This window comes from Sylvia atricapilla, chromosome 6 (assembly GCF_009819655.1).
Source record: "Sylvia atricapilla isolate bSylAtr1 chromosome 6, bSylAtr1.pri, whole genome shotgun sequence".
Lineage (NCBI taxonomy): Eukaryota > Metazoa > Chordata > Aves > Passeriformes > Sylviidae > Sylvia > Sylvia atricapilla.
Window position 1 is genome coordinate 38,955,412 of NC_089145.1, and position 14,165 is coordinate 38,969,576.

Here is a 14,165-nt window from a genome sequence, read left to right on the forward strand (position 1 = left end):
AGCCACCACCAGCTTCCCTGCAGGGATGTGACAGGGTGCAAACAGGACTTGACATTCAGTGTGTTCTTGGTGAGCTGCCAAATGTTTGCATATCAGCCTGCCTTTTACTGGTAGGTGTCAATGCTTCTTTCCAGGCCTGGTTTCCACCAAAATCTGAATTCTTTGCAGTGCTGTTTTTTTTTTTTTTTTCCCCTCCTCTTTGTTTCCTTTCTTCTTTCTCCATTCAGTGCCTTAGTAAGAACACGGCTGAAGTCCTGGGAGCCCAAACTAAACCTGTCTATTACACATGACCCGATTAGACGCCATGGTAATAAGCATTTGAATCTAAAGCTAGATTAGGCAGGGAGCAGTCTGAGGCTGGATTTGCATAGCACGAATTCCTTTTCCATAGGACGTGTTGGCAGTGTTGGTAAATCTTCTGAAAGTGAATTTAGAAAGCCCTGGCTTGTGTCAAGTGCTCCTGTAGATGCTCTTTTCACGAGGCACTCAGCTGGGAAGAAAATGCCTATGATTGCCTGGAAGATGCTTTTTCTCTTCTCTCTGCCTGCTCTCATGGCTCATGTTGCACTCCATGGGGATGGATAGCTCTTGCCAGCTCTAGAAGTCTGCATTAAGGGCATTTTGAAAATTTTTGCCTGGAGAGGCAATTATTTCAGGATGCTTTCTCTTCCTGTGACAACTCTGGCAGTAGTGGAGTGAATCTGGAATTTTCAGGTACCTAAATCCAATTTGCAGCTTCTTCAAGCTTTCACTTCAGTGTTACAGCTCTTGTGCTGGAAAATGCTGCAAACGTTTGTTATCCAAAAGCCATTTTATTTCCTTCCCCTGTGGACAGTCTGAAGACTGTGGATGATCTGAGGGTCAGTCTTCTCTTTGCATTATGTCATTACCACGTGTTTAGGCCATCCAGACTGCAGTGTTAATTTGGGGCAGTGGGATGCAGAGGTCAGACAAAGGGGGAAAATGTTTTTCAATGTTTAAAGGCAGTGTCTGGGCAGCAAACCTGCAGGCTGTCTGTTCTAGGAAAGGGTTGGAGATGGAGTCATGGGTTTCAATCTTGGCTAAACTTGCTGGGCCCCACTTTGTTACCTATGGTGTTGTCTGGGCCGTGTTGGAAGACCTGACATTGTGGTGAGTTCAAAGCTGCACCCCTGGGTGGCCTCCATCACCCAACTCCGTTGCCACTTTTGCTGAGAGATGTGTTCCAAAAGCTGCTGAAGGAATGGGACGGTGCTGGGGATGTACTTTCTCACTGCAGGGCTGGGCAGACCCGGTGTCAGTCAAACGCATTGTCCTGCACCCATGAAAGGAGGGCAGCTTTGAAGGAATGCCACAAGTCACTGATCACCAGAGCTCCTGAAGCCTTTACCCAGGTTTGGGGAGCTCTGCAAGACCCAGCCACCCCCAGGACTCACCTCTGAAGTGTGACGTTTGGACTGTGGGTGAACCAGACTGGTGTTGATGGGGAGGAGTAAAAATGCCATCACTGCAAAGGTGTGCCCCAGATTTATCATCTGAGCATGACTCCAGGTGCTCTGGAACACCCTTGGGTCACCTGGCGTCAGCTGTCCTGGCTGTTTCCCCTTCCAGCTCCTGGTGCACCCACAGCCTTTTCTGCTCCTGCATGAGACCTTGACTCTGCAAACTCTGCAAAGCAAGAACTAAAACATCTCTGAATGAGCAACACTGTTTCCAGCACGAACCCAAGGAAAATCAAGCGTTCTGGCCCCAGCCAGCTTGGAAAGGGGCAGCACTGATTGGAGAAAGAAATGGGAGCATTTCTGCAGAGAGCAGTGGGTGCTTGGAGGAGCGATTAAATGTAAAGAAAATCAAACATAGTTATGTTCTCTCAGGGTGTCTGAGCCTCTCAGGATCCCCTTGGGTCACTTTTCAAAGCGGTTATTTGCAATTGCTAGGCTTTTTTTTTTTTTTTTTAATGAAAAAGGAAGATGATTGTATAAATATCTACAGGGGTGGGAAGGAAGCTTGTGTTGCAATTTGTGCTGCAATTTGTGCTGGGTGCCGTGTGAAAACCTGCAAAGAGGAGAAATCCACTCCCATATGCAGCCCTGGCAGGAATGTGACCACTGTTGCTGTGATATTGCCCCTCCAGGAGGTTTCCTCACTGAAATGTTTGCTCAAGTTGGGTGCAGAGGTTTATTTTTTGAGCAGTTTACAGAGATGAAAGCAGGCAGACTGCCTGAAGCTCTAGAGATGCTGTGGATGCCCTGTTTGGACTCTAAACTCTCTGGGGAAAACCAGATTTGGTTACATTGATGCACAGAGGAAAAACTAACAATCCCGTGCATGTACTCGGTGTGTTTAAATTCGGTTTGTATTGATGCTGCTGATGCTGATACTTTCCTGGATTAAGCATTAAAATAGGCTCTATTGATTTTTAAATGCATCCCCTTGGGACCTCCACTGCACTGACATTCCCTGCTGGATGCTCCAGCAGGTGAAGAGGAGCCTTCTTTTAGTCCACCCCCTGGTCAGAGGCTGGATAATTAGGCAATTAAAACCACGTGCCCTCATTCAGACAGGTCCTCTGAGTTGTAGGTGGTGGATTTGAGCAGCTGTCCTGGAAAATCTAGTCCTGCTGCCCTGTGGCTCTGGATGGTGCAGATCCATCCCAGTCAAAGCTTTTGCCATGAGCTACATTGTGTTGTAGCCACATAAAATGAGTGTGACCGAGCCTTCCAGTTAATCTCACTTGTTGTGCTCGTCTGATTTTCTTTTTTCTTTTGTTTAAATGCAGACAGCATTTCAGTGAAATGTGATAAAAGTTGCTGTTTTTATCCCGGGCTGGGTGGGAGCTGTTGGGATTGTGTTGTGCCTGATGTAAGATCACATACATTGTTTTTTGGTGTTCATCTGCTAGAGCACAGGGAGGTATTCATGTCATACTGGAAGGAAAAGCAGCCAGCAGGCCTTTTCTGCCATTAGATGTATTTATCAAGGAGTTCTCAACCCCAGGTTTGTACTTTAGGGGGGGAAATCACTCTGGATTAACATCAGAATTTAAAAAGCTTTAAAAGGAAATCAGCATTGCAGATGGGTAGGCCAGCTGAGAGATCTGACAAGTGTGTTTTGTTTGCTCTGGGCACCTTCTGTACTACGAGTTTAATGATATCTTGAAGTTTAATGATATTTAGCCCCCAGGGTCCCTGCTGGGAAGGACAGCAGCCTTCATCCAGTTTCCATTTTGAGAGAGAAAGAAACCAGCTTGCTCCACACCACAAAATGCCTGAACACCTGCGGTTCCAGTAGCCTCACCTTAAGCACGGACAGTGCCAAAAAGCTCCAAAAACCACCCCCAAAAAGCCCTCTGGGACCCCGCCAGTAGTGGCCCCATGGCAGATGTTGCTGTGCTGATGGACTGGAAGCATCTGCTGCTGAGCTACTGGGAAACTCCACTTTGTGAAGCCAGATTAAGAGGCTTTAAAAGAGGAGAGAAACCTGCCTACCTTCAGCCTGTCTCACCCCGGGGATTAGTGCTGAAATGGGGAGCAGTGAAATGGAAAGCTCAGCAGTGAGGGTTTGCATATAATAAATCACAGTCACATTCCCAATATTCATTGGAAGGTGAAAAAAAGGGAGGAATTAAAATAGAGGAAGGTTGTTGACTGAACTGTTGTTCTCCAGGAAAAGGCTAATTAGCAAACAACTATCTTCCTCCAGTGGGAAATACAACTCCTCTCTGGCTTGCCAGGCTGCTGAGTTTGTATTAACAGCATTTGCATCGTCAAAGGGAGTAGTCAGAACTTGTGATATCTGGGGTGGGCTTTACAGCTGATATTAGCACCTTCTGGAGGTATGTTGTGCTTTGAATGAGCAGTTTTCTTCCATTTGGGGCCAAAATGACCAGTGGAAAGGAGTGGGGCTGGATTGGTGCTTGTGCTGGGTGATAGGGATGGAGCCAGGATGGGAGAGGATGCTCCCCCTGGGATGCTCACTGAACCTGTAGGAGCCCCCTGAGCTGCCCAGGGGGTCTTGCATCCCTCTCTCTTAACTGGTTTTGTCCTTGAGGGCTGCCTGGACAAGGCTTTGCACCACCCAGCCTGGACACTCCCAAAGGCTGCCTGAGAGACCAGGTGCAAATGGCACAGGAGAAATTCTGGGAGGCTCTTCCCTCCAAGGCTTTCAAAGGAGCCTAGGGTGGGTGCTAATCCCTCCCTGCACATAGAGCCCCACCACAATGCAGCACTGACAGCTGCTGCCCCAAAACAAGAGCGGGGTGAGGGGAGCACCAGGACCCACAGCCTTTCCTTTCTGCTGGTTTGGGTTTTGTTGTTGTTGTTTGTTGGGTTTTTTTTTTTTTTTTTTTTTTGTATTGCCTTTTAAAACTGGGCTGGGATGCAGGGAAGTCAGGGGAATGCCCCAGCATCCTTCCTGAAGAGCCCCCCTTGCCAGCTCTGCCTCTCTCTGCCTTCCTGGAAAGTCTCTTGGACTTGGATAAGTGTTGTGCCTGGGTTTCAGGATGCAAATCATGGAGTGCATTTAGGGGAGCGATATGTGACTTGAAAACTGTTTATTCCTGCCACCAGTGCCATCCCACCCCACTTTTTTGGTTTGATTCTGTGAAAAGAAGACCACGAGTCTGCCTGATTTCTGGGAAAAGGGGATGTGTGTGTCTGTGAAATTGGGTCATTCAGCACCCTAGTGAATATCAAGAAATACATATATATATTTTTATAGGTTTGCAAACTGGGTCTTGTCTGTGGCTCCATGTTGTTGCCCTTGATCCTGAAATAAATGGTATTTGCCTGAGCTGATCTGCTGGAGCTCCTCTAAGAAGTGGTCTGTGGTGGTTTGGAGGATCTGGCGCCGATGCTGAGCTTGTCGCTGATGAAATTTACCCTTTTAGTGGAGAACTCATGACCTCCAGTGTTACTGTGCTGCTCACCATCTAGATGGCTGGGAAACTTCCAGCAAGGTTTGGTTTTTAATCCTCAAAAACTAAACAAAGTTTTGCTGCAGCAGCATCATTCCTGGCTGGATTAATAAGTGCACTGAGCCGTGCACCACAGGGGATCAAGGGCTGTGTGGGGTTCCCTGGACCAGCTCCTGATGGATGCTGCAAGCCCTCTGCCTTCTTGGATCCAAGCTTGTCTCCATGCCCTGGCAAGAAGAGCGCACCATCAGCCATCCCCTGTTCCAGATTTTTGCTGGCTTGCCAAAGCGAGCAGCGCTGCTCTGAGGATTGATTTCAGCTGGAGAGTGTTAAGACAGATCCCGTCTCACCCCGCTGTGCACCACGCTCTTCCCCCTGAAAAGTGGATTACAGAGTCAGCAGCCTGTGTGCTTCCCTTGGCAGGGACCTCACTGATGTGCTGGAGAAGGCGACAGGCAAGCCAGGCCATGGAGCTCTCACAGACGGTGGAGGTTGTTGCTCTTTTCCCTGAATAGCATCAACACCTCCAGGTGGGAGCCCCATGCAGACACAAACAAAAAAAGTCTCTCCCAGCACTTTTGACAGGTGTAAGTTGAAAGTGGAAAAAGGAGGGATTTTCTGGCATGTTACAGATGCAGTGAAACTGTGTCTTTCCCTCTTTGGCTCTGTAAGAAACTTGATCTAATTTTTCTTGCTGCACTCTGGATGTGGCCATTGAGCCCCTGAAGCTCATCTGCCCTTGAGCTGAGCAGAACGTTTCCTTTTGAGACAGCAGGCCCAGGTGTATGCTTCAGGATGTGACAAATGCCACAGTAAAAGGGAAGAATAGAAAGAGGAGGTGACACGTTTTTAGGCAAGCACTGGGTTTTTGATGATGCTGACAGATGGGGCTTTGCTGGAGTGAGCAGAGAGCCTGTGGCTGCAGCCATCTCCTCGTGGCATCAGGGACAGGTGGCCTTTAGATACCAGGTAGCCTAAGCAAGTACAGAGACACAAAACACTCTTTTTGTTGGGTTCATAGAGGGGAACAGGATTTGGCAGGTGTATTTATAAATCCATGAAACCCAAGTCCTTGAGATTTGCTTGTGCTGAGAATCACAGCTCTTGTGATGCACTACTGAGGAATCAGGCTCCTCCTGGCAGCTGCATCATGGAAAGGGTCCTGTTCCCATCCCTTTTGGGCTGCTGTTTTGAGAGTAGATGGGTGGAGAAAAGGCAATCAATAGTTCAAAGCCTTTTTGCTGAATGTTTTGGGCTTTCTGCCTCCTCCTGACGATATGCACTGATTTCCACCAAACACAAATGTTGCTCCCCTGTACAGCCTATGCCTGAAAAGTGCTTTACACTGGAGAAAGGAGGTTCTGGAAATCAGCATAAGAGTCTGTGGCCAAAAAAATCATTCTGGCTGCTTTAAACAGGAGCAGCTGTGCTGTGGATACCAGCACCATGCTGAGCATGGTGGAGGTGCTGGTAATGAGCTCAGATCCTTTAAGCTTCTGTGTTGGAGGGAAGGTGATTCCTGCTCAGGAGAAGGCAATCCTTTTTCTGAGCATTTCATCCATGCAAGAGCTCAATGTCAAACCTTTTATTTTTAAAAATGAATAATGCTTAGACACCCCCCTCCCTGCTCAGTAAAGAGTGTTTCCATGCACCGTCTTTGGTGCAGATGTGAAATGGAGGAGCTTCTCTCTCTTGAGAGGGATGTGCTGCTGTCTCTTGGATGGGCAGAGCACCATGAACACAGTTTGGAAGGCTCACAATCAGAACCAAACCCAAGAAGAGCTTGGGTTACTGAGTGGAGCCAAGGAAGGTGCTGATTGTCTTGGGTCTGTAAGATGAAAAATTAAAACCTGCCTGGGAAGGGCTTTGGTGCTTCTCAGGGAATGCTGCAAATGTGCAGGTGATCTGAAAAATGCTGTGGAAGCATCCAGTTTTTATTGCTGTGGAGGTCTGGATGTGACTTACAGGGGAGGGAAAACCATCTAGAATTGTTTACTTTTAAAAATAATGCGAGTTATCTTGGGCTGTGCCGTGTTCTGGGTGTTGAATTCATGGGGAGAAGCCCCGAGGGAAGAAGAGTGTTGCTCAGTGGTGGGGTGGGACAACTACAAGGTGCACTGTATGGAATGCCAAATTCCTGCTTTCTGAGTGCTGAGAAAAGGGGTCCAGGACACCTGGCTCTGACACTTGGTGACAGTGATGATGTCTTCCTAAAGTCCTTGCTGAGGCCAAGTGCCTCCCAACCATCACCGGCCAAGGCAGTCACTTTGCAGTGATGGATGAGAGTTGGAATATTTCCATTGTTTGGGAGCATCCCAAGCGGTGCTGGAGCTCTTGCAGAGTAAAGGCAGGCAAAGCTGGACGTGGCCCAAGATGCTGAAATTGGTGAGGACATGGCAGAGATGGCCAGTGAGTGCTGTTAGACTTGCACCAAACCCTCCTTGTGCAAGGCGCTGGAATAAAGCTCCACATTCAGAGAGAGAGAGAGAGCTCAGGATCTTGCATCCTCATTTTGGGAGGGGAGCCAGGAAAACAACAAGCTAATATTCATGTTTGAGGGTTTAGCTCCTGGCTGCTGGGTGGGTCTGGAGGAGGCGGGTGTGAAGGGGAGCGTGTGCTCTCCTTTGCATGTGTTTGTGCCCTTGTTGGGTATTTTTAGGCTGCAGACCGCAGTGCTGCAATACCGGTGCTGGCTCCCAACCAGCTGGTTGGGGCATCGGTCACAGACAGGCTTTGGCAGCTCGTTTGCTCCACGAAGTTTAATTTAGCTCGCTGAGGAGGCTGTTGAATATGCAAGTGGTAATTGCTGCTCTCCTTTCCTTAAAGCAAAGGAAGCGACACCAGGGTCCAATTTTCTCCTAATGACTGATTTCATTTAAACACTGCTCAGGGCAACGTAGGCTTGATGCTTTTCTTTTTAGGGCTGGGAGAAGTAAACGACTATCTCTGTGTATCACTGAGCCAGGTGGCCTTTGTCCATGCCGGTCACACACAGGAGCTAAGCTCCTTCTCCTTCTCTTCAGTCTGGGTTTCCAATCTGAGCCCATCACACACGTGTTTTCACCCTGGTTTCTGAGAAAACAAAGTTATTTGGGAATGATTCAGCCCCATCAGTCCTGCCTTGAGATTTGGGCTTGGCTACAAGTTCCCTCAGTGACCCTTCCCAACCTATCTTCCCCTGGCTGAGTTCATACAGGGGCAATTAAGCTTAATGAATTCTGGACTGCTCAATAGTAGAGGCCAGAAGGCACCATCAGATCACAATCTGACTTAAATTTATTGATCTAATTAGCGGTCAAAGGTACAAGCAGGAGGTGGGAGCAGGACACTTAACATATGATGTGGCATAGAACTTGTCCCTTCTGTTCTCCTTAACACAAGCCTCCAGATTGCCAGGGGCTGCTGCTTTTTTCTTCTTGAATAACCAATTTCTGCAGGATTTTCAGGGGAGGAGGAGGCTGTGTAGCTGGACTTTGTTCTGACGATGCAAGCTGCGCTGTCTGCAGCTCCCAAGGACCTGCCAGGGAGCTGTGTTTTGATTTTGATCCATCATGTCAATGAATATTCATCAGCCTTCTGAAGGTTTAATACTATTTGCCTGGTAGCTAACATATTCTCTCCCTAACCTTTTTTTAGCCTTGGTTGCTAATAACCTACAGCCCACTCAGTCTACATTATAGGGTGGTTTGGTTTTTTAAATTGTTTATAGATGAAAATGAGAAGCCTCAATAGCTCCAGAGCTGGGAGCAGCTCAGAAGTACCTTGTCTTGGTTGCTACATGGCCGTCTGCTTTAAACCCCTAAATAAAACCTTGCCTTTTGGTCTGCCATTCAGACTGCTCATAAAACGTTGTCAGGAGTGCGTATCTCTGAAGGGCAGGTGTTGTTCTGATAAAAGCTTTCCTCACGTTTTTGTAAGGCCAAGTCAGAGCTTGTGTGTAGCAGCAGGACGTGGTTGACATGCTGTTGAAAAGGGGGTGGAAAATGCGCTGTGGAAGAGTTGGATCTGTTTGCTCCAGACCAGCTCCTGGGGCAGGATCAGATGCTGCTTTGGGAGTTGTGTGGCTGTACTCATGGACTTGGAATGACCAAGTGGGCAAACTTTGCATGTCTGAGGACCCAGTGGAGGTTGGGACAGAGCTCCTGTGCTGGGCAGCCACCAGCATCTCCCTTTGCACCCTGTTCCTTGTGACTCTTTAAAACCCAAACCTGCAGTGTTTTCTTCCGTGTTGGAGCAGACAGAAATCCGTGTGCCTTTGGCTTTTTGTTTCCCTGCCTTCTTTAGGAGAGGAGCTCTGCAGCAGGTCCCCAAACCCTGCTGACACCGGGGGGGATGCCAGCAGGCAACTAATGGATTTGCTGCGGTGCTGGCTGCTGGGGAGCCGTGATGAGAGAGCTTTCATGGCAGCTGAAATTCCTCCAGTGGCTGCATATTTCTACATCCAAGATGTAAAAATGTGAAATGAGATTTGGGGCCCTTCAAGAAGAGGGGGGGATTCTTCAGGCTGGGCACAGAGCAATTGCACAGCCTGGGATTATCCTGCGTGAAGATCCAAGAGCTGTTCCCCATCCTCCGTGGTTCAGCAGATGATTACACCATGTGCTAAAAACGTGCCATCGAGATCATTTCAAGGGTCAAATCCTCGGCTTAAGAACTGTGGGCAGAGCCTGAATTTTCTGCAGAGTCCCTGCTTTCAGAGGGCAGTGTTTGCCATGCTGTGGTGGTGCAGGGTGTGACCTCAGGTCTGACCCTAGCCCAGTCTCTCCACAGGGCACAGCAGCTGTTTGTTCTGCTGTATAAATCCATAGTTGGAGGGAACGGCAGGCTCCAGGGAGATCAGACACTCCTTTCTAAATGCTGACCTTTTTTCCCCGAGTCTCTTCATAGCTTTGTTAATAAATCTGAGTCATCCATATTTCAACCTTGGCTGTTTGTCCAGTCTCTTAACATCTCAGTGTCTTGTTTCGCAGAGATAAAATATGTGGGTGTGTAACTTTGTAAGACAAATGTTTAGACTTTCAGAAATTCCCTACTTGGCTGGTTGATTTTTCTCATTACACTGTTTCTCCACACTCCTCATTCCTCACAGGTGACCCTCCTCTTGTGTTGTTGACTTAAGAGTCCCAATTTTGGGGCAGCTTTTGCTTGGTCCTTGCTGTCATTAGGCAGGCAGGGCACATGGTTCCTGTCTTTTTGGTCCCAGAGTTTCAGGAATCAGTAAAACCCAAGCAGCCACCAGGGCAAGTGATGCCCGATGTCAGCATTGCTTAGGAAAATCTGAGCTACCGACACCGTGTGATTTTTATCAGCTGAAATCAGCGTCTTGTAAATATTTACTGGAGCTACAAGTAAGGTTTATCTAATTAAAGCCAAGCAAAACTTTCCATGAAAAAGGGCCGCCGTACTGGGGGTTGCTGGTGGACGTTTAGGAGTTGGGGGAAGCGTGCAGGATATTTTTTCAGCTCTGCTGCTGTCTGTAGCTTGAGGCATGCTGAGCCACATGAGGTCTTCAAGGATTGAATCACCCATGGTGGGGACCTGGTGGCCCCAAGCACATCCAGCTGTTCTGACAGCAGTCTCCTGAATTTTCTGTACCCCTGGCATGAGGGGATATGAGGTGTGGGTGTGAGTGGGGCTGGCCTGGCTGCCATGGCATGGGGAGGTTGAGGCAGATTTGGCAAGAGCCGTGGGGCCAGGACTCCTCATCACACGGGGACAGTGGCGTGACCCCTGCTGCTGCCAGCTCTGGCACGAGGCAAAGCAAATCCATCTTTTTAATTTGCGTGGTCGTCAAGGTTGCCAGGACTGTAAACGTCAAATCTGAGCAGAAATATTTGGCATGGAAACTGTCTCTGCTCTTCCCCTCCGTGCCGAGCGCGTGGGTGGCTCGATTCCTCCTCCCACCGCGGGACGGGAGCGCAGCGCTGCGGGGCGGCTGCTCCAGCCTCCACTCTTCTCTTCCCTGCAGGATCTAGTGCCCAGCAGGGAGGGACACAGAGGATTGTGGCCATGGCCCCGAGGAAGAGGAGCGGCCGGGGGATCTCCTTCATCTTCTGCTGCTTCCGCAGCAGCGACCACCCCGAGATCACGTACCGGCTGCGCAATGACAGCAGCTTTGCCCTGCAGACCATGGAGCCCTCGCTGCCCATGCCACCGGTGGAGGAGCTGGATGCCATGTTCACCGAGCTGGTGGTGAGTAGGAGACTTCTCCATTTCCGTTCTAGTTTTGGGGTTTCTTCTACTCTAGCTCTTCAACTCTAGCTTTGCAGCCTTGGTTTTGAGGCAAACTATGGCTGCTGTTGCTGAAGCCCGAGCTCCACTCCTCGCTGAAGAACTGCCAGTTTGGGATGGTCTCTCTCATTAGAAACTCTTAATTTCTTATAGCAGGGGGTTCTCCGTAGGTGCAAAATGACGTTACTTGCTGGGCACTCAGCTTCACAGAAATTGTCAGGTGTGGGCTACACTGAGATTTGGAAAGTTAGGATATTGTTTCTTTATCCCTTGGCTCCAAAGCCCGGAAAGACATGGATTAAGAAAAAAAATTGACAGCCAAAGAAAGCTTTAATTTCCTCTAAGCAGAAACATTTTGGTGTGGTATTTTGGATGGTGTTCTACTTCAAGTTCATTCAGCAGTGAAATGAGGTTTTCTTACCATGCTTGGATGCATAGAGAGAGCTTGGAATTGTGACACTGGTCAGTCACATCTCAAGGTACAGCACATCCCATTAGATGCCAGGCAGCATGGACCTGTTGAGCTGGGACTCTTGGTAAAGCTCCAGTTTGTATTATAAAAGCTGGTTTTGACAAGACATCCTACAAGGGCAGGGTGTGGCAGACCAGGACACCAGCACAGCACAGTGGGGATGAGGTGTCCCTGCAGCAGGACCCTTCTGGTCAGGTTGGGTTTGTTCAGGAGAAGTGGCTGTCTCTGTCCCAATTTATTCTTTACTGATAACTTGGCCAAATCAGGTTTTCCTGAGGAAATTCTTTCCTGTGGATCCCTTTTCCCATGCCCCAGCCAAAGGCTTGTTGGGCTGAAGAGGGCATCTCTGGAGGCTTATTTGTTGGAGTCCCACCGAGTCTGTGTACCTCATCTCAGCCCAGGATTTCAAAAAACATCTCTTCCAAACTCATCTAGATGCTTTGTGGAGTGGCAGTGCCACAGGAAACCTCTGTGTGTGCAGCAAGGCAGGAGCCAGTCCAGCCTGGGGCACACCTTGGTGTGGCCCTTCTGCTCCCCGGTCATTCTCCATGCTGTTGAGCTTTTTAGTTATTTTTTCCCAGCCAAGGGTGAGAAAAAGGCCCGGAGGCAGCTGCTGCTCCAGGGCATGCTGGCAGCAGGAGCCACACTGGCCTCTGGGGACTGGGGTCATGCAGGGAGGGGAACACTGTGTGCCCACCGTGCTCCTGCACGAGGAGCTGCGACCCCCTGGCTCCCCAAAAAACCCATCAGGCAGATCTCAACCCAAGCCAGCTGTGGGTGGGAGGGAGGGGGAAGCCAAGCTCTGTCCTGTGGGCACAAGAAGGCAGATTCCCATTCAGGGGAGTGAAGTTGCAAGCCCCCCCAACCCTGTCCTTACAACGGCTCCTTCTTGCTCTCTGTAACCTGTTGGTGCGGGGTATTAAATTTCAGCATTAGTTAAATGGTTTGGAAAGTATCCCACTGTTCCTGTACAAACCGACTGTGTAACATTTGGAAGAGAGACAGAGGAAGCACTCAGAGGTGCTGGGCTGATCTTCACGCCTGTGGGAGCCCGATGCCATCGTGCTTGGCCCTCCTGGGTGGGATGGCTTGTGCCTGCTTTGTGGGACTAGGGCTCCCTCCAAAGTCCTGCTCTGTCTCAGCCCATTGGGCTCAGGGAAGTTAAAGGGGCTGGAGGGGATCTGGAGGCTTTGCCAGCTGGAGTTGGTCCTTTGCCAACTCTGCTCTTGCAGCCTCATCGTAACTTCTCTGCCCTACTTGTTTACATCGGGGATCAGAGTGGGAGGGATGGAGGATTTCAGGCCTGGGATGGGGGGTATCTTTGGGGACATTGCAGGAGTAAATTTGGTCCCTTGGCATGGACAATCCTCCCACAGACACAAACAGCAGAGTGGGATCCCTGCTCCACAGATCCCAGCCTGCTGCTTACATTGAAGGGCGAAGTCCCTTTCTTTTTGGAGCCATCCTGCAAAATATTCCCTGAGCTTTGTGTGTTTGTAAGTGTGCCTTGTTGATCTGAGGCAGGAAACTCCACAGTGTAAGAAGTTGGTGATTGTCCGGTGCCAGCAGCAGAGGATGAGGGCCTGAGCTGCAGAGGGACATGGAGCAGCTGTAACTCCAAGGTCAGCTAAAGGCTTGGGCTGCTCTCCCAGTGTCTGTTTTTTGGCCTGTTTTTTGTTAGATGGACACTTTGGATTTTAATTAGGATAGGTAAATAGAATAGATAAATAGTTAGGGGTTTATTCTGTGTCTGTGCAAATGTTTTTCACATAATTGCAATAGGAACTATGGGGAAATGGGATTTTTTTTTTTCACCTGGGCACAAATTTCAGCAATAAGAAATGCCTGATCTTCATCCCAGACTGCAGGGACGATGCTCTCTGTCCCAGCCAGCCATATGCAGCAGGCAGGGGCTTTTCCCTGGCTCAAGGCAGATGCAGATGTTGTTGTGGTCAATGACTGATCACCACTTCCTCCCAGAGGAACCTTTTCCCTTTCTCTCCTCTCCCCCAGCCTGCTCTGAATGGGTTTTGTTGGAGCATTGTTGGGATGTCGCTCAGGCAGGCACCGGCCCTGTCTGAAAGGCTTTTCTTTGTCCCCTGTCCTGCCGGGGCTCCGGCCAGGCTCAGCCACCCAGGGAGGAGCAGGTGCTGGCAGAGAGGCACTAACAAAAGCAGGGTATTTCAGCAAGATTTACTGATTTGCAGCTCTTTTGGCTGGGGCAGTGCTTTAAGGTTTTGTGCAGCTTTCCGTGCATCAACACCTCCGTGTCTTGCTGGCTTGGGTAGGCAGCGTTTGCTTCCTGAGGCTAGTGCAGTAGTATGGCACCTGCCAGGCAGCATCCATGGGATTTAAGGAGTTTTAGGAGTCATCAGTCGTCCCTCAGGACACATCAGGAGGATCACTGATCACTGTGCCCCCGAGAGGAGGAAATCTGGGGGTTGCACAAGCTGCCTGCAAACCAAGAGAACAAAGCTGTGCCATCTGCCACAGCTTCTTTCAAGAGGCTCCTGCCTATCCAAGCTAACAATACAGCATTTCTTCAAAGGCTGAAATCTTGCTTGCACA

The 14,165-nt window shown here is 49.3% G+C and overlaps 1 protein-coding gene across 1 annotated transcript in view; it reads left to right on the forward strand.

Annotated features, from left to right (window-relative positions):
* The window catches only part of DAAM1 (dishevelled associated activator of morphogenesis 1), a 91,572-nt gene that overhangs the window by 26,218 nt on the left and 51,189 nt on the right, over positions 1-14,165 (forward strand). Inside the window, exon 3 of the mRNA XM_066321600.1 lies at positions 10,863-11,086. Within this exon, the coding sequence (XP_066177697.1) occupies positions 10,904-11,086 (183 nt within the window). The 5' untranslated portion in view covers positions 10,863-10,903. The remainder of the gene's footprint in view (positions 1-10,862; positions 11,087-14,165) is intronic.